Source organism: Ochotona princeps, chromosome 3 (genome assembly GCF_030435755.1).
Source record: "Ochotona princeps isolate mOchPri1 chromosome 3, mOchPri1.hap1, whole genome shotgun sequence".
Lineage (NCBI taxonomy): Eukaryota > Metazoa > Chordata > Mammalia > Lagomorpha > Ochotonidae > Ochotona > Ochotona princeps.
This window is the reverse complement of record NC_080834.1, coordinates 68484160-68511898: the sequence shown is the minus strand read 5'-3', so window position 1 is coordinate 68511898 and position 27739 is coordinate 68484160. Positions and strand designations below refer to the sequence as shown.

The window sequence follows — 27739 nt, the reverse complement described above, 5'->3', positions numbered from 1 at the left end:
AATCAATGGATGGAAGATCTTCCTCTTTGCTTCTCTCCTTTCTTTATATATCTGACTTTACAATAAAATTAAATGAATCTTAAAAAAAAAAAAGCAACATAGATGGATCCAATATGGATGCTGGTTCTAATCCTGGTGGTCCCACGTCCCATCCAACTCCCTGACTTTCCAATAAAAATTAAAAATAAAAATAAAAAAAGCTTAGACAAGAAGTTAATGATCTCTTGACTTCAGTATTTTTTTCTGTGCATATTGTATGGTTTGTCATGTTGGAGTGTATTTGCTTCCTTGGATTTTAATTTTGAATGTATGCCCTGACTTCAAAATTCACTTACGCTTTATTAGAATTGAATATAATTCAATTCTGTTTTGCAGGGGTTTGCAACCATGTAAGACAGTAGATAAAATTTCTGCAAAACAGTCTGTGCATACTAAAGAAAAGTGGAGAGATGAAGATGGCGTTTCTGTAATAATGTCTGATACTCAACTTAAAGGTTTGTGAACCTTAGAAAGTTGTTGGAATTTGAATTTTTGCTTTTGGAGCTTGCAGTAGTTTTTAAGGGATAATTTTTCCACCTTTCATTGTTAGGACACCACTAAGTGATGAGATTATTAACACAAAGAAAATTACTGAACACAAAGAAAATTGCTAAACTTGTGGAAGGTTGTTTATATTCTAAATATTCTGAATGTACCCTTATGTATAGTTTTCCCTTCTGTATATACATCTCTTGCATTTTTTTTTGCTAGTAACAAAGTTAGTTTTGAGTGTCATTTTTTTTGGATTTGGGGAGGGAGGCTGGAAATAGTTATAAGGCAAAAATTTCAATTTCACTATTTAAAGTGCTTTATGAGTATTGATAATATTGCTAATTAAATTTTAATATAAGCTTCCTGCTATTTACTCTCCTACCATAAACTACATTCTGTATTCATTAGGATTTCTCTCAACTCTAGGAGGATACCATAACAAGCCACTATTAGCAAATATGAAGGTAAATACATTCCAGACTTTTGAAAATTCATGTCAGGCCTCTTTACATGAAGGGTTAATGGTCTGATAGCTTCTCTTCTTTCTGTCTTCCAAGATTTGAAAACATTTTACTAAAATTTGTATTAGTTTTTTTTTTTGCTACATTAGTCATTTGTGAAACTAACATCTTTAGGAGTCTTGCATTATTTAAAAGTTTTCTTAACAATAATTATACATGTCTTCAGGCTATCGTGTGACATTTTAATACATGTGTACAATGTATATTGATCAAATCATCAGGATCATTTTTCCTTCTTTGACATAATTGTATGCTTGAAGACTTGGAGTCCTTCTATTTCATTTTAAAATATATACTGGATTATTGGGAATGGTGGTATTAGAGGCTGGCAGGGGTAAAAACAACAGGTAAAAGGTATCAAATTCGAGTTAGATTGATGGAATAAGAATGTGGTGACTAGTTCCTTGAATTATTGACAGCTTTAAATGAATTGATAGATTTCATTTCTGAGTGATCTTCTAAGTTATTCACAAGCAACAAAGATCCATTAATAGCACAATGTAAAAATGATTGTACATCATTAGTAACACAGTTACTTAAATGGCTTGGTAGTCTTTTTATTAGAAAAGAAAAATTTAAAACAGGAGGTGGAAGGGGGAAATCCCTAAATCTATGGAAGTGTATCATAAAAAATAGAAAATAAGGGTTTAAAAAAAGGGAAAATACTAGCTTTCATTTGCATGAAACCAGCTGAAACTTACGAGGGAGGTCTTTGCAAACACACCTAGAGTTTATACAGATAAACATTCAGTTAGTCATTGTCATCACACAATGAAAGGATTTTTCTTTTAGGATTGATTTATTTTTATTTGAAAGGCAGAGTTACAGAAAGAGAAGGAGAAATAGAGAGGATCTTCCATCTGCTGGTTCATTCCCCACGTGGTTGCAATAGCCAGAGCTGAGGTGATCTGATCTGAAGACAAAGAGCCAGGAGTCTCTTTCAGGTTTCCCACGTGGGTAAGGGGCAGCTTTCCCAGGCTAAAAGCTGGAAGCTGAATGGGAACAGAAGTAGCCGGAACATGTGCTGGTCCCCTTTGGATCTGATGTCACAAGGTAGAGGATTAGTATGCTGCTCCACTGTGCAGGCCCCAAGAATTTTATTTTCTTATCAGTGATACTTTTCCTGAAATCATAATCTTTCAAATAAAAATTTAATCATCTGTATCACCAGGCTGAGCTCAGACACTATCAAGAAAATCTTGAGCACTCTCATGTTTTCTAGGTAGAGTAGGTTATTTAATAAAAAAAGACTTCACATTTGTGCCTTATGTATAGTTTTCCCTTAGTATTTGTGGAAGGTTAGTTCCAGAACCCCAGTAAATTCCAAATCCTATGATGCTCTTAATAAATTAATATAGTGTTTTAACATCTATTATATACATTTCCTGAAATGCTTTAAATAATCCTTAGATTATTTATACTACCTTATACAGTTTGAATGCTATATGAATAGCTATTGTATTATTTATGAAAATAGTTGTTATGTTATACTGTTTAGAGAATAATGACAAGGAAAAAGTCTTTGTTTTCACTACTCTTTCAACCATCATAGTTCTTAACTATATTTTCAACTTGTGGTTGGTTTAATCTATGGATGTGGCAGTCACACATATGAAGGGAGTAATTATTTTGTCTAGGTGTCACAGTGGAATGTTAGACATTCATCAGGGAAAACTGTATGATAAAAGTTTTTTAGTATCCTGGAAGGTACTCATGGTAGAAAAAGCATATTTAAGAAACATTTATTGAACCTTTATTTAAACTTAATGTTGGTTCTCTAATATATAGATAATTGTCTAACACTGATTGCTTAACATAAATTCATACATAAATGAGAATTCTGAATTAAATCTCAGGTGTACCATTCCTTTTTTTTTTTTTAAGAAGTATCAATTTATTTGAAAGTCAGAGTTAGAGAGATCTTCCATTTGCTAGTTCACTTCTCAGGTGGCCACACGATTCAGCTCTCAGCCAGACTGAAGTCCAGAATCAGGAGCCTCATCTGGTTTATCATGTGGGTGGCAGGGGCCCAAACGCTTGGGCTGTGTTCATTGCTTTACCTTGGCCATTAGCAGGTAGCTGAATTGGAAGTGGAACAACTGAAAATGGACCTGTACCTTTGTGGGTTGCCAAGGTCCCAAGCTTTTTGTTTATTCCACAAGGCCACCCTAACTGTACCTTTCTTTCTTTCTTTTTTTTTTTTTTTTGTTCCCTTTAAAAATCTTTTTTTTGATGGTGCTTACATAGTTGATCAGTATGGGAAGGATGGAGGATTAGAGGAAAGTTGGTGAGACCATTTTTTTCCGAATTTTCTTTTACTTTTTCCTGTATCTGGGGAGGGGAGAGAGAGAAGGGGAAAAGTTGTACCTATCCTCACAATTACCTCAGTACATGGGATGGGGAATGGCCACCTAATATCATATAAGGGTTGCCAGTATGGAGCATCCCCAAGGGTTCTGCTTAGGTGGTTTCAATAGTTCTGAAATTATGTCGATCTCACCGACTGAAGGATGATAAAATCCTTCCAAGTTCCATTGGCTGATGGAAAGTCTCCATTCACCTAGATATTTGCTGTCACTGCTTGTCTGGGAGAGTTCTCCATTTGTTCTGTCCTCCTTCCTCTGCTGTGGTACAACATGTTCTCTGCAGGCTCCAATGGACTGCCATATCCTCCGTGTGCATCTGGGCATGCCATCCGCCGCACCATATTAGCCATTGGAAGAGGCCAGGTTCTGACACATGCACTCCGTGGTCAGACCACAGTTCCTGCAGTTCTCCCCATGGTTGGAGCTCTGAGTCCAGTGGTTCAGTTGGGGGAATCCCCAAAGAAACTGCATCTGAGGTGATCCTATACTTGACTTACCCGCATCAGCCTATGCGCACACTAGAAGTTTCAGTTGCTGGGTCAGTTCTGTCTCCAGCCCTGTCTCTTACATCAGCCAGTGGATGCTGTGGCCCAGCCCAATCCAGCCAAACACACACTCAGCTCTCACGTACACCAGTAGGAACTGCAGCCTAGTCAGAGCAACTCTGATAACTTCCACCAGGACTGCCCCCAGCCCTGACTCCTGTGCTTGCCAGTATGTACAGCAGACTGATCCAGTCTGTCCATATCCCATTAAGCTGTCATGCACATCAGTGGATGTTGGAGCCTAGCTCAACTCAACTGACCCCACTATCCAGCGCAGACTCATGCTGGCACACAGCTTGTCTAGCTGCGCCCTTGTCTAGCACTAGTTCTCATTCTCTGCAGTGGGAGTTGCATCCCATCAACCCACTCCCATTCCTGGATTTTGCACTCTTCAGGTGTTTATGCAGTCAGACTTGACAGGATTTGCCCACATTCCTAGCTGTGGTAAAGCCCAACCAGATTGCACTTAACTCTGCCCAGCATGCACTAGTGGCTATAGATGGTTAGTTATGACTTGCTCTCTCCCTAACACAGTTCATAGTTCAACAGTTGCTATAGCTCTGCCAGGCCTGGTCAGCCAAGTGGGAGCAGTGGCCAGAGGGAAGCCTGCATTGCTCTCCTGCCATGCTCACACCTCTCCCCCTGGATCTCATGTGTACTGATGGGTGCTGTGGTCTAGTCTGGCATAGCCTAACTCACCTCAGCATTTGCTGGTGTATGCTGTAGTCTAGCCCAGCCTGGTCTGTTCCCAGTTCCAATTCATGCTGGTGGATGCTACAGAGTATAGCCCAGCCCAGCCAGCCCCTAGTCCTGGCCCTAATGTGAACTGACTGGTGTTTTGGACTGACCTGGCCTGTACAATATCCCATCCTGGTTCTCAGATCTGCCAGTGTGTGTTATGAACTAGCTTAGCCTGACCATCCCCTAGACCTGACCCACACTGATGCCAGCTAGTACTTTAACCTGATGTTGTCCAGGCTGCTCTTTGCCTTGGTTCTTGGTGTTCACCTGCAGGGACTGGATCCTGACAAAGAAGTTCCCCATTCTACTCTAGCAGGTCTCCTCACAGTGGCAGTTCACCCCAAACTGGTAGTTTTTTGGCGTAGACTGACTTAGTCCACCTTCTGTCTAGTATGAACAGTGGTCTTGCCCATCTGGCTCACAGCCATTCTGGTTCTTGCTGTTGAGTGCTACAGCCCAGCCACACCTGGTTTATGTCCAGATACAGCTCTCACATAGTTCAGCGGGTGCTGAGACCCAGTCCAGCCCATCCCGTACCCATCTTGGCTTTCTCGAGCACCAGTGAGCACTAGAGATCAGCCTGGCATACTACAGGCCCAGTCCACACCTATGTCAAGAGATACTGCAGCCATGTCCAGCCCAGTGTGCCATGCCCAGTCAGAATCTCACGTTCACCAGTAGCAATCACAATGCATTTGGGGCATCCCCTTTGCTCTGCAACCAGGCTTGTTCTCAAACACGTCTTGCACGTGCTAGTGGCTGCTCTGACGCAGCTAGGCATAATTCATTGCCCAACTTGGTCTTTGCCATCGGATGCTGCAGCCTGGCCTGTCATGCCGTACCCAGTCTCAACTCTCACTGGTGGGTGTTGTAGCCCAGCCCTGCCCATTATGCTCCCATCCCTGGCTCATACAAACTCGTATGTGTGATAGCCTAACCCAGCATGACCCGTACTCCTGTGTGGCTCCTGCACATGTGAGTGTACTAAGGTTTGGCCTGGACCTGTCTGGTGTCTTCCCTCCAGAATCAACCCCTAAACTTGCTGCTAGGTGGAGCTACCTTGACCAGCCTGATCAGCACCCAGGCCTGAATCACATGTTCACCAACAGGAGCTCTGTCCCAGCAGGGGAATTCCCCAAGTTTCCCCACCATGCCCACTCTCAGACCCAGATCTCACAAGTGCCAGTGGGTACTAGGCCCTTACCGAGCATAGTCTTGCCCTTGCGTCCCAACCTGTTTGAAATGGTGGATGTTGTGGCCCTGCCCTCCACACACTGTGTTCTTGGGTGTGTCTGCGGGTATTGCAGCTGGATCAGCCTAGCCTGCAAGTTTACCTTGCGGGTTTCTGGGGAGGAGATGCAACTGAAAATGGGAGGGGGGGATAGTGTTCTCTTAGACAACTGAAAAAGTTTGTTTCCAGGGTTGCAGTTCACACATAGTTCACACATAGTTCAGCTCAGACATCGGTTACAATTACCAGGTTTGATATACAAGTTGTGTCACGTGTGTAAGCAGGGTGTTCCAGGAGAGCTACTGAGGCACCAGCATCAAAGCACCATTGGTGTGAGATATTGATAAGGAACACTACTTTGATCTAGGATAATTGGCTAACTAAGCATGGGTGTTCGCCATGTAGCAGGGAAGCACGAAAACACATCAAAGGACTCACTGGAGGCAAGAGTGCACTATAGGTGAGAGGCACTCTGACTCCTCTTCTCTGGAGCGTCTTTTCAACAGGATCCCATTAATCTCTGCTGTCCCAGATACCCCATTGGGTGTATTCTGACACTGGCCTGTACCCAATTCCAGTAACCCATGAGAGTTCCATGGTCATGCCTGGCTTGGCCTGTCACCCACCCCAGCTCTTAAGCAAATCAGTGGAAATTGCAGTTTCACATGGGTGGGCTCATGTAGCCCCCACATAATCTGCCCCCAGTCCTGGTTCTCTTGCATGATTTTTAGAATCATGGCCCAGCTTAACATTATTCATGCTCTGTTCCAACTGTCACTGGTAGGTATTGTGATCTAGCCCTGCCAGGTAGACCCACACACCTAGCTTTATTGTACAGTAGTGAGTGGTAGTCAGTGGTGGTTGATGTTAACTAGCCCAGCTCAGGTGTTCCACATGGGCTGGTGCATTGGTCTGACCCATAAAGGTCGTTTAGCTTCTTCTCTTCAAGCCTCTGGTCTCAGTCCTTCTGCCTAGCTGCAAGTACAGTGGCCTTGTTGATGGAAGTCCCTCAGAAATCATTCTTCACCTGGATGTGAGCCCCCAGGTCCCACACACCATGCTTGTACCATCCTCTGGGCCATCTGCAAGCGAACATATCAAAGTACCCTTGAGCATGCTGTTGGGAAGCCCAACTTGGACTGCTCCCTGTGCCCTCTGTGGCTCAGGGGCCTGTCTTCTACCATGCAAGCAAGCCAAATGACCCAGACTGGGCGGCCCAAGCTGCTTCCCAACCCCTCCAGGACTCAGGCCGTTCCTTTATTTTTGAACTATATTAAGTTTACCTGTGTAATATGCAGGGAGCTTCTCTGCATCTCCCACACGCATGCAGAGTCTCAAGACTTTTTGCTATGCTTGACTGCTTCTCCAGGCCACTAGCAGGGAACTGAATGGGAAGTGAGCAGCTGGGACACATGCCTGTGCCTATATGGGATCCCATTGCATGCAGGGTAAAGACTTTAGTCACTAGGCTACCATGCCATCCCCCAAGTGGCATCTTAACCCTGAAACTCACTTTTATCAATATTTCTGCTGTACTATTTGTGTTTAGAGACTGACTGTATTTGACTATTTTTTGGCAGGTTATTTTTATTTGTTTGAAAGACAGAATGAGAGTGAGAGAGAGAAAAAGACAGAGGAAATGAATCATTTGTAACTACTGGTTCACACCCCAAAGGAGCATAATTGCCTGGCTGGGCCTTTCCAGGGCTTGGCCCCTGGAATTCCCATTTGGTTAACAAGAGACCCAAGTACTTTGGCTATTATCCACTGCTTTCTTGGGTACCTTACCAGGGAGCTGAATTGAAAGACTGCTGGGCAGGAATTGAACTGGTGCTCACATGCGGGATGCTGTCATATCAGGTGATGGCTGAAGCCAAATTGACAGTGCTATAAATGATTTTGTGTCATGATAAACTACCAGAGACTGCTTTGACTACTCTTAAAGAAGGAACAATCAACACTCTTCTCTTCACAATTATAGTGTCTTTCTATCTTAAGTGTGTGTGCATGAGAGAGAGAGAGAGAGAGAGAGAGAGAGAGAGAGAGAGAAGCATTTTAAGAAATAACTGACTTATACAATCAGAACAAATCATCAAGACTTTTGAGACATGAATTTTTCAGATTTTGTTAAGCTTTCTGTTTGTTTTGGCTTAGAGTCAAATCCATTCATGGCAACTTGGTTTGGTTGCTTTCCTTTGGTTTCTCTTGAAAATCATTCTCTCTATCAATTTCCATCATATATATATTGTATCATGAACATTTGCTTGTGTATGTATGCATTAATGCAGGATATTTCTATATGTTTATCCAGTATCAGCATGAAAATTTAATAGCAGACTTCTGTTTTAATGAACTTTGGATGTATAATAGCAATTTGACAATGTTTCTTTGTGTACATCTAAAAGGGAGTCTTCTTGTACTTTTGGCCATATTTATACCTCTTGTTTTTTAAGACTTTAACAGTACCTGTAGAGGCTGTGATAGTCTTGAAGAGGGAAGCAGAAACAAGGATGTTATATATTCTGATTCAAAAATGGAACCCACTGTGATTTCCAGGAAGAGAAAGAAAAGACTTAGAGGTCATCTTTCTGATTCTCAAAATTCTTCTACTTGTTCAGCTAAGTCAGCAGAGCACTCAGTAAGTACAAGTATTTAGTTGCCATAGGAAATAATTTTGTGCTATGATAAGAATGTGTTGACTCTGGACAGATAGTATTCTCTTATCTTTTAGTTTTTATTAGATATCTTTATTGTTTTTCTCTTAGCTTTGCATTTAAAACCTGCTTGAATCTAGTTTCTCTCAAGATAACAAATTTCAAATGTTATGAGTAAAAGTTGTCCCTTCTTTGATAATAATCTTTCCTGAATAATTTGATGTACTTATTTTAGAATTTTCTTTTTCCCCTTGACCAAATACTATTTATGCAGTTCAGCTTCTGTTTTTTGTTTGTTTGTTTTTCTTTTTGGACAGACACACAGAGAGACAGTGAGATTGATCTTCTATCTATTGGTTCTCTCCCTAATGGACACAATGGCTTCAGCTGGGTTGGTCTAAAGCCAGGAGCCTGGAGCTTCTTCTGGGTCTTCCATAAGAATGTGGGGACCCAAGGACTCAAGCCATCTTCTGCTGTTTTTTTTAGGCACATTATTAGGGAGCTAGATTGTAAGTGGAGCAGACAGGACTTGAACTGGTGCCCACAAGGGATGCCATAGAGGCCTAAGGATTTGTACCATCTTCCACTGCTTTCCCAGGTGCATTAGAAGGGAGCTGGATCATAAATAGAACATTCAGGACTCAGACTACCACCCATATGGTATGCTGGTGTTCCAGGCAGTGGCTTAACCTATTATGCTACAATGTTGGCTTGTTAATATTGTTATGATTTGGGCCCCGGCACCATGGCTTAGCTGCTAAAGTCCTCGCCTTGAACGCACCAGGATCCCATATGGGCATTGGTTCTAATTCCGGCAGCTCCACTTCCCATCCAGCTCCCTGCTTGTGGCCTGGGAAAGCAGTCGAGGACGGCCCAATGCATTGGGACCCTGCACCCGCATGGGAGACCCGGAAGAAGTTCCAGGTTCCTGGCTCCGGATTGGTGCAGTACCGGCCTTTGTGGCTCACTTGGGGAGTGAATCATCAGACGGAAGATCTTCCTCTCTGTCTCTCCTCCCCTCTGTATATCTGACTTTGTAATAGAATAAATAAATCTTTAAAAAATATTGTTATGATATAAAGTTTGAAACGTTTTCCTAGTTACTAGAGTAATTGGTTACATAGCTTTATTACTTTTGCAAGATAAAAATGTTGAAAATGTTTAATTTTAGAGTTGACAGAGGTCATGGGAGACCATCTGAATCACTTGTAATGGGGAGCATATCACATTTTAGAAAGTTGTTTAGGCATCAGATATGCTGAAAAACACAATGTATGATAAACATGTATTTTTCCTTTATCCATTTAGTTACAGAAATGAGATATTTTTTCTTTTATATTATTTGTTAAGAATTTAGACCTCAAAAATGTCTTTTAAGCAAGCCAAATTTGGAAATTCTAAATTTTGTATGCATTTATCTATGTTCAGAAAGAACATGAAAATGACTCAACAGTATCCACAGAGTTGGGCGCGTCAAATGAAAGCCATCATCAGGACCAAAAACTGCTTGAAGATATTACACCTGAACCTACAGAAAATGATTTTGCTAAACTTTCTGCACTGAATGGTCAGGAATTGTCTTTGAGTGATGTTCCCCTACCTGCTTCTGCCAGTTCAACCTCTGAACCTTCTGAGAATTCTGTTTCCAGTGATTGTGTGGGGATTTCTTCGCTCATTGAGAAGGCTGAGAATGAGTTAAATACAATAGAAAATTCTACTCCAAGTGATCACAATGATGGGAACCAGTCATTGAATTCAGCTGAACCAAGTAAGTAACAAGATTATAGAAACTGATGTTTTTAGCTTTTTTTTCCTTTAACAAAATTTGCTAGAGCAAAAAGTGGTTATGACATTACTGTGTAAAATATTAAATTTTGGAAAAAATTTTGGATTTTTGGAAATTTCTTTGTTGACTGTTGCAATATCAATGCAGGTAAAGGAATAAATATTTGGAAGCAGATTATTAATATATTACTTAATATATTAACATAATTATTTGGAAGTAAATTACTATTATTAATCTGAAAAGTTATTTTTAGCTTAATCCAGCAGTTTTTGAAAGGATTATCCAAATAGCATAACTACTGTTATTAAGTCGGTGAAGGTGAAATATTGAGAGTTTCAGTACCAATTAGTCCTTAATAATTTTTGGTTTTAATGGGATAGCTGTTGTGGTCATATGATGCAAGAAATTTAAAGATGCTAAAGGAAATATAGTGAATACCCTCCCACGTTTTCCTCCTTTGCCATCCATTTGCTTCCTCCAGGAGCAACTAGTAGAATAGGCTTTTAAGAAAAAATTTATGGTGAAGTCATTATCTGAGTTGTTGGCAGCTCCCCTTCCATTTCAGCTCCCTGTTAATGGCTTTGGAAAAGCAGCAAAAGATGACTGTTGGCGGTCTCTATTACCCACAGAAGAGAAACCTCTGGTTCTTGGCTTCTGCCACGCCCAAACCCGGCTAGTGTGACCAGCTGGGGAGTGAACAGGAAAGGCAAGATCTCTCTCCCTTTCTCTAACTCTGACTTTTCTAATTAAGAAGTCAGTGTTAAAAGAAGAATTCAGGGTGATGGTACAAGATACTGTAAGAACTTGTTCCTAAGATCTCATTAACTAACCATTTTAAGAGTCCATATCCTTATGAATATACAGTTTTAGTTAACTTCTGAAAAATAGCACTGATATGGAAGCATACTAGAGTCAAAATGAATCGGGTATGGAATCGTAAGTTGTTTTTTAAGCTGAATACATTTAAACTATTACATTTACCTGGAGTGTTAAGATACTTTAATTAATTGGAGATTTCTCCCTTTTGGTATGTGATGGTTGTGACATATTTAAAGTGCATTTTTTCCTGTTCAGTTGTTGTTTCCAGTGATGAAGAAGGACCCACTGAACACAGGAGTTCTGCAGTTCTTAAATTGCAACCTAGTCAAGAGCATGGAATCACTAATGAAAGTAAAAGGGCTTCTGAATCTACATTATCAGAACTACCATTGGTCACATGTGAAACAGTACAGGTAATTAGTTTCTGCCTTCTGTATTTATAGTAAAAGTGTTATTTTTAAATGTCTTGTTACTTGTTTAATTAAGTAGAATATTGTAATACAAATTACATATGTTCTTAGAGTGAATTTTGAGGCAAGTTTCTTGATACTTGCAGTGAAACATGTAGTTGTCTTTATTTTGAAGTCAAAATCTTATGTCATGTTTCCTAGTCATTTATATTTTGTCAGTTTAAATATTTTATGACTTATACCTCTTTGTTCCCCTAATGATTCTCAGTGGACAAGTAAGTGTTCTGCCAAAATGTTTTATATAATCAAACACAATTTTAGTACTTAATTTTTCTTCTGTTGGTGAATACCATGCATACAATTATTCCTTTTTCTTCTGTATATCAAGACAGTAGGACATGGGAGAAACATCATCATTTTTGGAGATACACAGACCTGAAACTGTGTTCAAATTCTGAATATCATTTGGGCAAGTCATTTTGACTTCCTTAGGTCTGAGTTTTCTCATAATAACACATCCCTTACAAGATTATTTTGAATATTAAATGAAATAATCCATAAAGGCCATTAACAAAAAAACTGTATTATGAAAGAATTATGTGGATTTCAAAATTGTTTTGCCTCAAAATAAATATCTTTTCAATTCTGTAGTCCATGAACTTTTAAAATTTACCTTTGTATTAATACATTTATAATGTTGTTGAAAACTAATTTAAGCTGGTAAGTCCTTCATCTCTTCCTGTTTTCCTGAAAGCAATAAATGAAAGAGTGTTAAGTTTAATATTAGCCAATCACATTTTTAACACAGTTCTTTAAAGAGTAAGGTTTGATTTACTTATTGTCACTACTGTTGTATTATTAGCATATAATGTACTACTTTTGCAAATGATTATAAATGACCAGTAGTAAAATTATGAGAAGTTTCTGTTGGTTTGTTTTTGATCCATGATAGACTGTTATTTTGCAAAGTGTATGAAGAGTTTGGTCAGATTTATGAAAACAGTTTGATGGCCTGTTTATTGTTTCATGGTTGATATTTCACACAGAGACCACCCTAAAAGCTATTTTCTGAATTTTCACTAAATGTAACCATTCTTATTGTTTTGGGTTATTAGCTCACTTGATCACTTAAGTGTACTTATAATTAAAAGCATTATTGATAATGATTTTAAACTTGTTGGCTAGGTTTAGTTGCCTTGATATCATATAAACTGACGTAGTAGTATGAAATGATTACAGGAAAGAATTTCTCAGGACTGTGTTGTAGTGCAGTGGGTTAAGCCACCACTGGTATTACCAGCATCGCAGATTAGAGTGTTGTTTTGAGAACTTGTTCCATCTCTGACCTAGCTTCCTGCAGGTGTGCCTGGGAGAGCAGCAGAGGATAGCCTAAACTTGATTGGTTCCCTGCTACCCATATGGGAGACCTGGGTGGTGTTCTAGGTTCCTGGCCTTGGGTCTTGGGTTAACGCAGCCCTGTCCATTATGACAGTTTAGGAAGTTTACCCTTGAGTGGAAGATCTCTCTATCTGTGTCTCTCCCTTCTCCTACCTTCACCTCCTGCTTAACTTTTCTTTTTTTTTTTTAAGATTTATTTATTATTTTTATTGGAAAGATAGATTTATAGAGAGAAGGAGAGACAGAAAGATCTTCCATCTGCTGGTTTACTTCCCAGTTGGTCGCAATGGCTGGAGCTGAGCCAATCCAAAGCCAAGAGCCAAGAGCTTCCTCAGGATCTGCCACGTGGGTTCACGATGGTCCCAAGGCTTTGGGCCATCCACTGCTTTCCCAGACTATAAGCAGGGAGCTGGAAGGGAAGTGGAGCAGCTAGGATAGGAACTGGCACCTATTCAGGATCTTGGCACAAGCAAGGCAAGGACTTGAGCCACTAGATTACAGTGACGGGCCCTTCCTTAACTTTTTAAATAGTTTTTTTTGTTGTTGTTGTTTATTTTTTAAGAGATTTGTTTATTTTTATTGGAAAGGCAGATTTATATAGAGAAGGAGAGACAGAGACATATCTTCCGTCCAGTGTTTCACTCCCCAAATGGCCAAGCTGATCTGAAACCAGAAGCCAGGAGCCTCCCTCAGGGCTCCTGTGTGGATGCAGGCTTTGGGACATCCTCCACTGCCCTCCCAGGCCACGAACAAGGAACTGGATGGGAAGTGGAACAGTCAGGACATGAATTGGCTCCCATATGGGATGCTGGTGTTTGCAAGGTGGAGGATTAGCCAGTGGAACCATCATACTGACCCCTAGATAGGGTTTTTTCTTGGTAAGAAAATTATTTCTTACAGTATTTACATAATTTGTAATTACAAACAAGCAAAAACTACAGAGACCCTCCAAGGTATGTAAGGTAAATAAGGTTTCCATGTACTCTGCTGTGTCCAGTTTTAGAGGCAGTTATGATAAACAAGGACTGGTTATTTTTAGGAGGCAGTCTTTACAAAATATAATGTCCTGTAAGAATCTTTTTCTATACCACCTTTTTATCACTAAAAATTATGTTTATTTGCTTGGCTGATTGAAACCACCTCTGGTTTAATTAATTATCTTTTTATATAGTAGGTAATAAAAGAGAATGATAAAGAAATTAATGTTAAGCAGATAAATAGTATTGTAGGTTAGATTAGAAAGAATGAGTACTGCATGTGTTTTAGATAAGGATTTTAGAAATTGCTACAGATAGCAGGAGAGTGAGTATATTTATGTGCATATTATTGTTTTAATTGCCATTTGTGTTAGATAGTAAAGAAAAATACAGAGAGGCTAAGCAGAAGTTGAAAAAATTACCTGAAAGCAGTATTATAAAGTTCAGAAGAGTGTTGGCAGCTAGCTACCACTGATATTGTTGGTTTATTACAGTTTGAAAGAGGAGTTACATAGATGTTTCTGTGAAACTGGTATGATTTTTGAGCTGTTTCTACCTGGCTTAAGAAGTCTGTAATACAGCATTTAGATCCAATGTAACAGACAGTTATTAGGCATTTACATCCCTTCACTCTTACTAAAATTGAAAAACCCACACCATTATCTTGGTTAGTGGAAACAATTTTCTGTAGTTTGAATAACCCTGGATGTCAAAATAGATACCTGGATTTGAGTGTTAGTGACTGCATGACCTTGAGCAACTCAATTAACCAATGCAAGCGTTACGTTGCTTCTATTATTATTATTATTATTAATTATTTTGCATTATGTGACAGTTTCATAGGCCCTGGGAATCCCCCCTCACGCCCCTCCCCCCCTGGTGGATTCCTCCACCTTGATACAGTATTACAGTTCAAATTTAATCAAGATTCTTTCCTTGCAAACGGATACCAAGCATAGAGTCCAGCTACCCGTTGTCCAGATGGGTTGAACAGTTTCTTGGGGAGACCATTTCTGGTCCGAAGTTAGAGCTGGTAAAATATCATCCCAGTCAATTAAGAGTCCCAATATAACATCAACAGCTGTTTGCAACATTATGGAATTGACATGGTTGTGACTCCTCACCATGGTGTTGGGGATTTCCCTGTACAACCCCCCTCGCAAAAAAAAAAAAAAATGTTCTGCACATTAATTGTTGACAAATGTCTTGTTAGAGTTACAAGCCAGTCTAGATTACCCTAAAATCTGCCAAGATCAGCAAAATTATACTTCAACACAACAAATGGCTAAATACTAAAATGAAATAGACACGAGACAGCTGAATGGTACCTTATAGCCATTTTAAGGTATATAGCAGTCGGTCTTGTATATAAACTAAAATTGAAATGTCAATGAGCTAATCATAGGTTGTGGTTAAGAACTTGCTTCTATTTTTTTTGAAGGAACAGGAAAAAAATCTGCCATAAGTTGGTAGTGGAGATTGAAAGACATAAAAAACTCATTTTAAGCTAAAATTCTACATGAATGTAGATTTATTTTTGCCTTAAAAATGAATAATAGCTATTTAGGGATATTGAATATGAAACCACAGCTTAGAAATAAAGGAAGATACATTTCTGGAGCTTTGAACAGTAGAAGTAATATTTCCCACATTTGTAAAATCCATAGTATTATCTGCACTTTATAATTTATTCCTTTTTAGACATCATCTGAATTATGTCCATACAATCCGGTCATGGAAACTATTTCCTGTAATGAGATGGCTCTACAACTGGATTTTCTATTTACTTCTATATATATTGGTAAAATAAAAGGAGCTGCTAAAGGTTGTGTTACAGTAAGTATATTTTCTTTAATTTTTAGAATAATTTTGGATCTTGGAGATGGCATTTTCAGATTTTTAAAATCTGGTTTTGGTGCAAATTAAAATGGAATTAAAAGTAATGTTATACAGGACATTGTGGATGTTGAAAGTGCTTTTTAAAAAAATTTGTTGGGCCCGGCGGCGTGGCCTAGCGGCTAAAGTCCTTGCCTTGAAAGCCCCGGGATCCCATATGGGCGCCGGTTCTAATCCCAGCAGCTCCACTTCCCATCCAGCTCCCTGCTTGTGGCCTGGGAAAGCAGTTGAGGACGGCCCAATGCATTGGGACCCTGCACCCGCGTGGGAGACCCGGAAGAGGTTCCAGGTTCCCGGCTTCGGATTGGTGCGCACCGGCCCGTTGCGGCTCACTTGGGGAGTGAAACATCGGACGGAAGATCTTCCTCTCTGTCTCTCCTCCTCTTTGTATATCTGGCTGTAATAAAAATGAATAGATCTTAAAAAAAATTTGTTTATTTTTATTGGAAAGTCAGATTTATAGAGAGAAGGAAAGAAACAGAGAGAAATTTCTTCCATCTACTAGTTCACTCCCCACATGGCCTCAGCAGCTAGAGCTGAGCTGATCTGAAGCCAGGAGCCAGGAACCTCTTCCAGGTCTCCCACACAGGTGCAAGGTCCCAAGGCTTTGGGCCATCCTCGACTGCTTTCCCAGGCCTTAAGCAGGGAGCTGGATGGGAAGTGGAGCTACCGGGACATGAACTGGCACCCATGTGTGATGTTAGTGCTTGCAGGCTGACGATTAACTGGTTGAGCCATTGCGCCATCCCTAAAACTGCTTTTTGTTAAAATTGTCTTTAATTCCCTTATCCAAAATCCTAATTCTAATCTGACTACTGTAATGACAGCCTTGTGTGGAAAAAGGCACTTTTGGTACTGGTGTTTTGGAGGCTGTAAAGTTTGTGTTTTAGTAATAAAATGTAGTTATTTTAGGGAATGATTTTGAGCATTAAGAGGAAATTTCATTTTGTCTATTCAAACATTTGCAAACTGGTTTCTTCAAATTCCTAAATTTGTCATGAAAGGATGTTCAGAACCTAATCCGAATCTAATTTTCCACTTTTTTTTCTTGAATGTTCCTCTTCACAAACTGCATATGAGAACCAGACTTGATTTTAATCAGTTCTTATTTTCTTACCACTTTTTCCTGTTAAAATTCTCACTAGTTTTTTTTAAAGACTTATTTGATAAGTTTTACCTAACATCTTCCTCATATGCTCTAAGAAGGTGGAAGATTTCTCTGGTCTCCCGACCCATTACAGAATAACATAGGGTATTAAAACATATCAGGCTTTTCAGTTCTTTGATGTAGATCATAAGCAGACTGTCTCTCATTGATTATTGGTTCAAACTGTGTCATAAAGTGAAACAATAAAAAAAAGACTTATTTGAAATACTGCCTCTTCCAGGAAAACCTCCTTGATCCCTCTTAACTGTTCAGAGATAGCTTGTCCTTTTACTATGTGCTTAACAGCACTGTATTTGTACATCGATTGTAAGATTAACTCTGTTTTTATAGTTACTTATTTTCTTGTCTGAACCTCTTCATTAACCTTTAAAGGTTATTGGTAAACAGCCATGGTTTTGTTCTTTTTTCCCGTTCCATAAGTCACTCAAACTTAACTTTGCACTTTTAAAAATGTGAATTGAATTGACTGCAAGAGATTATAAGGTATTTTTGTAGCAGTTTTCTTAACTCACTGTTAGAAATATACAAGGAATATAAAAATGGTTAAGACACTTTTAAGAAACCTGCAGTCTAATGGAAGAGATGGGAATATAAAAAGATATTTATTTTACATTATGGAATAATGTACTGTGGAAATACATATAAGAAAAGTACATATAGGAACCTGTACAAACAGGTAGAGTCATCACGGAAAGTTTCATGGGGAACACAGTACATGCTAGGTAGATATTTACTTGGTGACCTTGCAAAAGGAAATACCTACCCAGCAGAGTAGACACTGTGTGCAAATTTAGCAATTCTGGGAAATAAAAATTACTGTAGTTTGTGATCTAGAAAAGTTACTTTCCTTTTAAAGCTGAAGAATAAATTGGCTTAAAATTAATGTTCTCTGGCCACACTTTTACAAATATTATTGATTTTGGCAAACTTTAAAGTGGTTATATAGTTTCTTTTATTTAAGGAATTATGTTCATTTTTTCCTCAAATTTTTACCATAGCAAAAAATATTAATTTGTGCTTAACTAGTTATTTCTGCTGCACTCTTTACATTGCAAAATATCCATGGATGACAGTCATTTGCTAACCAGAGCTGAAGAATCTAACACAAGTATTGTACAAATAAGATTTTTGTTAGGTAATATGTTGATGTATACACATCAAGTGTACTTGTTATAGGTATATAGCAAAGCAGAGCAATACTACAAATGACTAAACAATGGAAAGAACTTGTACTATCTTGCTTACCCAGAGGCAGCTGTATGAATTCTGTAGTGTGTATCATTTCATAGTCTTTTTAATTTTGTTTTTGCTAATGTTTACACAGTTGGTTAGAGAGGGAAGGGTCAAGGATTAGGGGAAAGTGAGATCATTGTTTCCATTTTTTTCTTCTTTCTGTATTTGGGGGAAACAGAGGGTTGGGGGAACACAGGAGAGAAGCTGCACCCATTCTCCCAACTCAGCATCTAGAGATGGGGAACGGCCACCCAATATCATCCCAGGTACCCTGATATGGTCTTGCTTCGGGGGTTATGCTTAGGTGGTTTTGATAGCTCCGAAATGCTGTTGATGTCACTGAAGGATGAGGAAATCCTTCCAAGTTCCACTGGCTGATGTAGTACACCTTAAAGTCTCCATTCACCTAGATATTTGCTGTCACTGCTTGTCTGGGAGAGTTCTCCATTTGTTCTGCCCTCCTTCCTCTGCTATGGTACAGCATGTTGTCTGCAGGCTCCAATGGACTGCCATATCCTCCATGTGCATCTGGGCATGCCATCCACTGCATCATCTTAGCCATTGGAAGAGGCCAGGTTCTGACACATGCACTCCGTGGTCAGACCACAGTTCCTGCAGTTCTCCCCATGGTTGGAGCTCTGAGTCCAGTGGTTCAGTTGGGGGAATCCCCAAAGAAACCTCATCTGAGGTGATCCCATACTTGAGTCGTGTGTGCCTGGCAGGACGAGGTCTGGCTCTGTCCATCACCCGCATCAGCCTATGCGCACACTAGAAGTTTCAGTTGCTGGGTCAGTTCTGTCTCCAGCCCCGTCTCTTACATCAGCCAGTGGATGCTGTGGCCCAGCCCAATCCAGCCAAACACACACTCAGCTCTCACGTACACCAGTAGGAACTGCAGCCTAGTCAGAGCAACTCTGATAACTTCCACCAGGACTGCCCCCAGCCCTGACTCCTGTGCTTGCCAGTATGTACAGCAGACTGATCCAGTCTGTCCATATCCCATTAAGCTGTCATGCACATCAGTGGATGTTGGAGCCTAGCTCAACTCAACTGACCCCACTATCCAGCGCAGACTCATGCTGGCACACAGCTTGTCTAGCTGCGCCCTCGTCTAGCACTAGTTCTCATTCTCTGCAGTGGGAGTTGCATCCCATCAACCCACTCCCATTCCTGGATTTTGCACTCTTCAGGTGTTTATGCAGTCGGACTTGACAGGATTTTTCTGCATTACTAGCACTTGTCAGCCGATGCTGTGGTAAATCCTAACCAACCTATACTTACCCTGGGTCATAATGCATCAGTGAATCCAGTCAGATAGCCTAGCTTGGCTCTCTCCCAACTCAATTCACATACAGGCCAACAGGAGTTGTAGTCTTACCCAGCATGGTCTGACCTGGTTCCAGTTCTGTCTGACCAATGAGAACAGGGACAAGCAAGAGAGCCCCCCCCGCTGCAGACTACTTAGCAGGCTTTCACCACTTCCCCAATGCCTGGATATCATCTGTGTTCATGGGTGCTATGGCCCAGTCTGGCATGGACCACCACACATCAGTATTTGCTGATGGTTCATTCTCAAAGTGACCACAATGGCCGGAGCTGAGCTGATCTTAAGCCAGGAGCCAGGAGCTTCTCCTGGGTCTTCCATGAGGGTGCAGGGTCCCAAGGCTGTGGGCCATCCTCAACTGCTTTCCCATGCCATAATCAGGGAGCTGGGTCGGAAGTGGAGTTGGATGGATATGAACCAGCACCCGTATGGGAACCTGGTAGTTTAGAGCAAGGATTTAGCCACTACACCATTGGGCTGGGACCTACTTTTATTTTCTAAAGGATTTTCCCATAATTACACATTTAAGGTTTTTTTTTTAATTTTAATTATAAGAAATGTTGCAACAAACATTTGAAAAAATTTTAAGATCTATTTTATAATATTTATCAAATATCTACAGTCCCCAATATAGCAAATATCCCCAATGGCAAAGCCATGGGAAAGCTGAAATGACCAACAACTGGTAATTGTTGGACGACCAACGAAGGATAAGGAATTTAATATAACTAAACCAATTTACAAAATAGGTAAATCTGCTTTGTTTTTTGTGTGAGTGTGTATATAGATTATGAAATGGCCTTTGCATTTTTTTATTATTATTTTTATTTTTATTATTTTTAATTCATTAATTACATTGTATTATGTAACACAGTTTCATAGGTACTTGGATTCTCCCCATGGCCTTTGCATTTTGCAGCAGCATACTGCCCGGGTGCCTTTGTGCTTACCAGACTTGCACGGGGTCTGGGGGATGGTGCCTTTGGGGACATACAAGGAACAGGGGACTCATGTCCAGGGAGGTGGAGCACGAATTGGCATTTATCCACGTGTCTGACATCAGGCAGTGTTGGAGGAAAGGAGGGAAGAGCCTAGGTTAGCATGCTAGCTAGATGGGAGCTAGATAAGGAGCTAGATGAAACACAGAGGAGCTGGGATTAGAACTGGCATCCATATAGGATCCCCACGAGTTCAAAGCAAAGACTTTAGCAGCTAGACTATAGTGCCTCTGCCCCCCAGGTTTATTCTTAAGGTTAATAGGATAATATATGACTTCAGAACATTTTGTTTACCTTAATGCCATGAAAACAGTTTCTTACTTTCTTAGCTTATGGCTTATTTTTTTCTTGAGAATAGGGTTTTCGTGAAGAAAAGAATACCCTAATCATCATTCAAAGGTGTAAATGAGTATCACATCCTCGCCAGATAGAAAAATTTGATGGGATGAATGTATTTGACAGAGGAAAAGAGAAATGTCAGTGTGGAAAGAAGAGGCTGGGTACATAAATAAAATTACTTCTAATAGTAATTATAATTTAGTAATAATGACTTTATGAACTATGGAAAGCAAATATTCCTTATGTTCATTTTATATAACTACTTATTTGTATTTACTAAGATATATTTTATGAGGTTGAATAGTGAAATTGCCAGAATTTGGAAGAAGACAATATGTAGTAGATATATATGATAGTGATGTGAAAATAAATCTAATTAAACCAGATAACATTTCTGATCAATGATGATGATATCTGTCCTTTTTTTTAGGATCTTACTAAAGCTGTGAGTTTATAAATTTATTGTTTGTATTAATGGTAGCAATAATAAAGGCAAAATTTGAACTCCAGAAGCAGATTTTAGCTACTAGGTTCTCATTCTTTGCTTTAGTGGCTGACTTTCTCTTTGTAAGAGTAATTTTGTGTCTGTGAAAGTATAACTCAAATTAGTTCTTCTTTAAAAATTTTAAAATTTTACTTCTTTTATTATTATTATTATTATTATTATTATCATGATATGGTTCTATAGTCCTTGGGATTTACCTTACCCTTTGCCCAAGTACCTTGCCTCCAAACCCCACTAAGTTCTGTATAGTATTGCAATAGTATAGGTCTTCATAAACATTCATATGTCCATCATTATGGGCAAGGACAATGGCAGAAAGTATAGCATCCTGTTATCAAGACACAGTTAACAGTTTCATTGGAAGTTCGTTTTTTATCTTGAAGTAAAGATGCATGCTGCAATGTATTCTCACATTTGGAGATGATAGTTTCCATTGCACACTTACTATACATCCCTTTGAATGAAAAGCCACAAAACAAAACCAACAACAGGAAGAAAGAAAGAAATTAAAAACACCATAAAGTTAAGTAAACATGGTACTGAATGACTGTGTCGCTGAAGAAATGAAAAAGAATATCAAGAACCTTCTTGAAGAAAATGTTACTGTATGACTTATGTCTCAGTGAAGAATTTGATCAGAAGAAAGTATTTTGAAGAGATGAAATGAACAAAAAATAAAAATCAGAATCCATGAGATACAGTTCCCACTGATCTTTGTTGGTCAGATATGCCTCCTGCAGGAAACAAATAGATTTTTTAATCCAGTCTACTGATCTGTGACATTTGATTGATGAGTTTAAGCCATTTACATTCAGGGTTAATATGAATGGGTGGTAATTTGGTCTTGTCATTTTAGGAATGGGTTGTTCATCGGTTTAGTCTTCTGTTGTTATTTTACTGGGATGTTCTTCACATTTGCCTTTGGTTTTAGTGGGTGTTATTCCTCTTCTCTGTGAAGAGAACATCTTTAAGTATCCTTTGTAGGATAGGTTTGGAAGAGGCATAGTCTTTTAACTTTTCCTTACTGTGGAAGAATTTTATTTCATTTTCAAAGACAAAGGAAAGCTTTGCTGGGTATGCTTTTCTGGGCCAACAATTTTTTTTTTTTTTTGTTTTAGAATCTGGAATACGTTGTTCCATTCTCCTCAGCTGTAGAGTTTACTGTGAGAGATCTGCTTTGAGTCTGATTGCCATTACTTTTTTTTTTTTTTGCAAACCAAATATTCTTTTTTATTGCATGTTTACTACAGTTCTTTTTCACAAATATATACTCCTTTAGGCCTCGATAACAACAAGTAACAAGTAGAAAAAATAGTAACAAAAATCAGAGGAATAATAAGTAAACAAAGAATTGAAGAACCTGCTGTTTCATCAGTGTTAGCACGGAAGCTATACACAAGACTCAAACCCCAGAGTCACTTTTGTACTGTTGTAGGGTTTTTGAACCCCGAATACTGCAGCAACCTCAAATTCTTGTCTCGCAGGAAAGAAGAATTTTCATGCGGACACAGTTTAGTTTTAAAGTAAGATTTATTAGAAAAGCTGAGAAAGGAGACTCCCGCCCTAGTGACGGGAGGGGGTTCTGAGACAGAAAAGACCCTTATCCCCTGCCATAGTGGCAGGAGGAAAAGCTAAAAGACCCTAGTCCCCTGCCATAGTGGCAGGAGGAAAAGCTAGAGAGAAAAAACCCCGGTTGCCATTACTTTATATATCAGTTGATTTTTTACACATGCACATTTAAGGATCTTTTCCTTATGTTCAATTGAAGAGAGCTTGACTATCATGTGCGGTGGTGAAAATCGCTTTTGGTCTCATAAATTTGCTTTTTTTGCAAGGAAATTAAAACTGAACTATTTCCTAATACATAGTTGATCAGTTAGATATGCATCTATGAAAATTTTGTCAATACAACAAATACCCATAGTGAAATTATTAATTGACAGTTATTTACTAATAAAAGAATAGAATTTTGTAGTTTTGAAATGTCATACTTATTGAATCTGACAGTGTTTATGATGAAAGGAAATTTTGTCAGAAATAAGCCTAGAAATATGTGGCAAAATGAACTGTGCATAAGAAAAAGGTCATAATTCAGAGTTTTGATGATATCCATTAAGTAGTCTTTTGTCTATATCCATTCTTTTTTGTTTTTTTAACTTATTATTATTATTATAATTTGATTAATATTAGTTTATGATACAGCTCCACAGGCCCTCTGTCATCCCCTTCCCAAGTCCCTTCTTTCTCCCCTCCCCCAACTGAGTTCCCCTATATCACTAGTACAGTATAGTTCTTCATAAATAGTCATATGTCCATCATTGTGGGCATGGACAATGGCAGAGAGTCCAGCATCCCACTGTCAAGAAATGGTTAACATTTTCATTTGAAGTCCATCTTTGATCTAGAAGCAGAGATGTATACTGTGCTGCATCTCCACATCTGGACATGATAGTCTGCACTGCACAGTCACCATACATCTCTGCAAATGAAAAGCCACAATATAAAACTAACAACAGGAAGAAAAACAGAAATTTACAATGCCATGAAGTCAAACAACATGCCACTGGACATGATAGTCTCCACCACACAGTAATCATATATCCCCTCAAATGGAAAGACATAATAGCTCCTCTGTATTCTTCATTTGTGATATATCAGCTTTCGCTTAATTCATTTCCTATGTGAAATATTCCTTAAATTCCTTTAACTCCTGTTTTACATGCTTCTCATTGTTGATAAGAAGCTTTACAACAAGTGTTTTGACTTCTCTATCCCCCATTTTCTCGATGTCTTCCTGAGTTAACTCTGAGGTTGGCAAAGGCTCTTGTTCCTTTGCAGGGGAGTATTTAGTAATATTCATCGTGCCTTTGTTTCTTCTTTTGCTGTTGGTCATTGTACTTCTGGTTAGGAGAGTCTTCTCCTTGGGGCAGGTTTCTAAGCTGTGTCACTATAGGTCTACAATTTGATTTTACTTATTGCAGTTGGTACATTGTTCTTTGTTGGCAGTCACTTTGGCCACTGCCTCCAGCGAGTTCCAGGTTTGGTTTCTTATGTTAGATTTCCACCATGGTCTTCATAGCACCAGCTCCTTACTCATCTTTCTCCTACTTCCTGTGAAATGGTGCTGAGGCTGTACCATTGTCTGCACAAGCTTTCTCCCACTTCTGGTTGGAGCAGTTCCCAGGATTAGGGAGACACCAGGTGTCCCATATAGCTGGGTTGTTGGTGGTACTGATCTTGCCGGAACCTGTTGGCTGTTAGGTCTGGGGCCACATGGACCTGTTTTGACCTGTATGCTGCCATAGTTGGTATTATTTTCCCTGTGGGACCAGTGCAATGCATTGAGCTCAGTGAGTGCTCGTGAGCTTAGCACATTCGCAGCTCACTGTTGTCTCTGCAGTCCTAAAACTTTTGTTTTCCACACTGTACAAATTGGTGCCTGGTGTGCCACTACTAGAGTTCTTGATCTGCTGGCTGTCAGGTCTGAAGGCTACCTGGACCTATTTTGGTTGGAACCTGAAGGATGCCGCTTTGTTGCAATTCACTGCACCAGAAATGAGTTCACTTCCAGCTCATTGCATGTGCAGTCCTGTTCCATAGCCTTTGGCTCCCTGCACAAAATGGCACCTGATTCAGCTCTAGAGAGTAGACTGGGTGGCAGACTGGGTTGTGAAATCTACACTGTTCCCGCACAGCCATCTGGGACCTGCTGCTGTGTCTGTGCTCCTGGTCAAATCAAACAGACCAGCAGAGGGGCAGTTTTTTGTTTGGGTTCACCTCCTGAGTTCCCAGTGAATGTTCCTTCATACATTGTTGCTGGTCAATTTCCGGCTGCAAGTGGAGTTCAGATTGCCCCTCGCCGAATCTTGCTGGGATATTGGTCAGTGCAACACCACACCGTTGTGTCTGCTGCTTTCCTGTGTCCATTCTCCAGGTGCCTCTCTGCTGTTGTTCTGTGCTCTCCCTCTTCCTGGAATGTGCCCTCTCTGCTTCGCACTGGCTAATGTTTCTCCGTCCGTTTAAATGTGTCCTTATCCTATTCCACCATCTTGATTCACTAAGAAACTAAGGGAAAGAAGTGATGGATCTGACACGTAAAGAATTTAAAACCTGTCTTTTAATTTCCTCTTACATTAGCTTTAATTCAACTGCAGTTTCTAATTGGTTTGAGGCCAGGTGTTGGACTGAGGCTTTTAATGAATTCTAGGGAGGCCCAAATCCCATGCTGTGTGTCTGAAATAAATTCTTAAAATGAAAATGGAAGCAAAAAGTTTGTGGTTTCACTGAATATTTGTTTGCTTTTATGTGAAATTCATATACTGAGACCATTTTGATATTCTTGTGCTAGCAGATTGTACCCCACTGCAGTCAACATTTTGATAAATGTGTTATTTGAAAAAGAAACCTAACCAAAGAATAAGTATGTTGGGATAAATTCACTTCGCAATAGCGGAAAAGCAAACTTCACGGAGTAAGCATGTATGAGATAATAGATGTAAACTTTAGCCAGGTATTCAACAACTCTTGAGTGCTTATTATAAAAACAACTCTTAGGGTGGTCAGTAACATACAAGAGTTGTTTAGAGAAAATAAAATGCCTTGGACAGCATGACCATAATGAGCTGGAAATTTGGACACTAGGTAATGTCTAACATTAAATAAAGGTGAGTATTAGGGCTGAAACAGTTGATGGTGTCCTTCTAAAAGTCATCCTGGGGAAAAATGTTTGGCATATAGTCTTAATTTATGTTGTTTTGACTTCATTACTGTTGTGAAGTTGGGTTACTTAGACCTTTGCAGCCCTTTCACAATACACAGTGGATTTTTCCAAGTTCTGTTTTGATGAGGTAAAAGCAACTTTTGGACTGCAGTTGAAGTTCTACAGAAAGAGCATATTGACACCAGCTGAAACACAAATTAAGACTTTTTACAGTGTTTATATTTTGTAATAATTTAGTACCTTGGCGTTTTGGTGTATTCAGTAGTGTTTTGCCTGGTGTGCATTTCATCCCCAAGACAATGATCACTGGCTTCTACATCTGCAAACTGAAGAATCAAATTCTGTTTTATGGTATGCTTACCAAAATCAGTGCTTCTTTGTTATGCCTCTTGGAAGTCTCTCTTGGACTTTTGTCTTTAATTTTTCACAAGTGTTTTAAAAAATGCTATTATTTTATTTTTTTTAAATAAATAAGCATATTGAAAGTTAGATAGGTTGTACCAGGTTTTGTTTTTTAGTGAGTTTTGAATGAGAAAAAACCAGGTAGATAGAGATAGAGCAAGAGAGAGCTCCCGCCATTGGTTTACCCCCCAAATGCTCTTAGTGGCCATCACTGCAGTGGGCTGTCGCTTCAGCCAAGGGCCAGGAATAGAACCCAAGTATCACACATGAGTGACAGGAACCAATAACTTGGGCCATCACTGCAACCTTCTAGAGTTTGCATCATCAGGAATTGGTTTTGAGAAGCTGGAGCCAGGAATGGAACTGCACACTCTGAGGTGGGACACAGGCATCGTAACTCAGCTCTTAACCCTCAGATCAGACACGGACCCTGCACAGGGCACTTCGATTTTCATAAAATGAAGTCTTTACATTAAGCCTTTTCTTTGTTGGTATAAGACTTGTGTACGTGTAGTGTTGACTGAATATTTACTTGTCATTTGAAAAAGAAAATAAAATTTAAAAATTTACACAACTCATTTATTTTTATCTTTATCTTTTGCTTTTTAGTTTACAAGAAAGTATGTTAAGATCCCATTTCAAGGTAAGCTTTCATTCTTTTATGATCTTTACTCTTCATTGTAATTTTGAGTATAAAATGAATATAAAGATTTTGAAAAATTTTTAAAAGTTTTATTATTTTTTGTTGGAAAGGCAGATTTACAGAGGGAAGGAGGGACAGAAAGATCTTCTATCTGCTGGTTCACTCCCCAGTTGGCCCCAGTGGCCATAGCTGAGCTGATCTGAAGCAATGAGCCAATGAACTTCTTTTGGATCGCCCTCATGGGTGCAGGGTTCCAAAATCTTGGGCCATCCTCCATTACTTTTTAAGCCATAAGCAGGGAGCTGGATGGGAGGTGGAGTAGCCTGAACATGAGTTGGTGCCAATACATGATGCTGATGCTTACAAGAGGAGATTTGGCCAATTGAGCCATTATGCCAAGCCTCTGCAATTGTTTTGTAACCGTATTCCCATAACCTTTTTCACTATAGCTTTGAAATAAAACAGTTTAGTATGTGTTTTTCTTTCACCTAACATTTTAGTAGCTCCTTAGGGAGTTAATATACTCTGTAAT

At 39.4% G+C, this 27739-nt stretch overlaps 1 protein-coding gene across 4 annotated transcripts in view; it reads left to right on the top strand.

Annotated features, from left to right (window-relative positions):
• SENP7 (SUMO specific peptidase 7) overlaps positions 1-27739 on the top strand; it is a 188668-nt gene that overhangs the window by 125881 nt on the left and 35048 nt on the right. For all 4 annotated transcript variants that reach the window (XM_058661815.1, XM_058661817.1, XM_058661813.1 and 1 more), the window contains 6 exons: positions 376-494; positions 8389-8573; positions 10018-10357; positions 11450-11607; positions 15681-15815; positions 27174-27207. In XM_058661815.1, coding sequence (XP_058517798.1) covers positions 376-494; positions 8389-8573; positions 10018-10357; positions 11450-11607; positions 15681-15815; positions 27174-27207 — 971 coding nt within the window. The remainder of the gene's footprint in view (positions 1-375; positions 495-8388; positions 8574-10017; positions 10358-11449; positions 11608-15680; positions 15816-27173; positions 27208-27739) is intronic.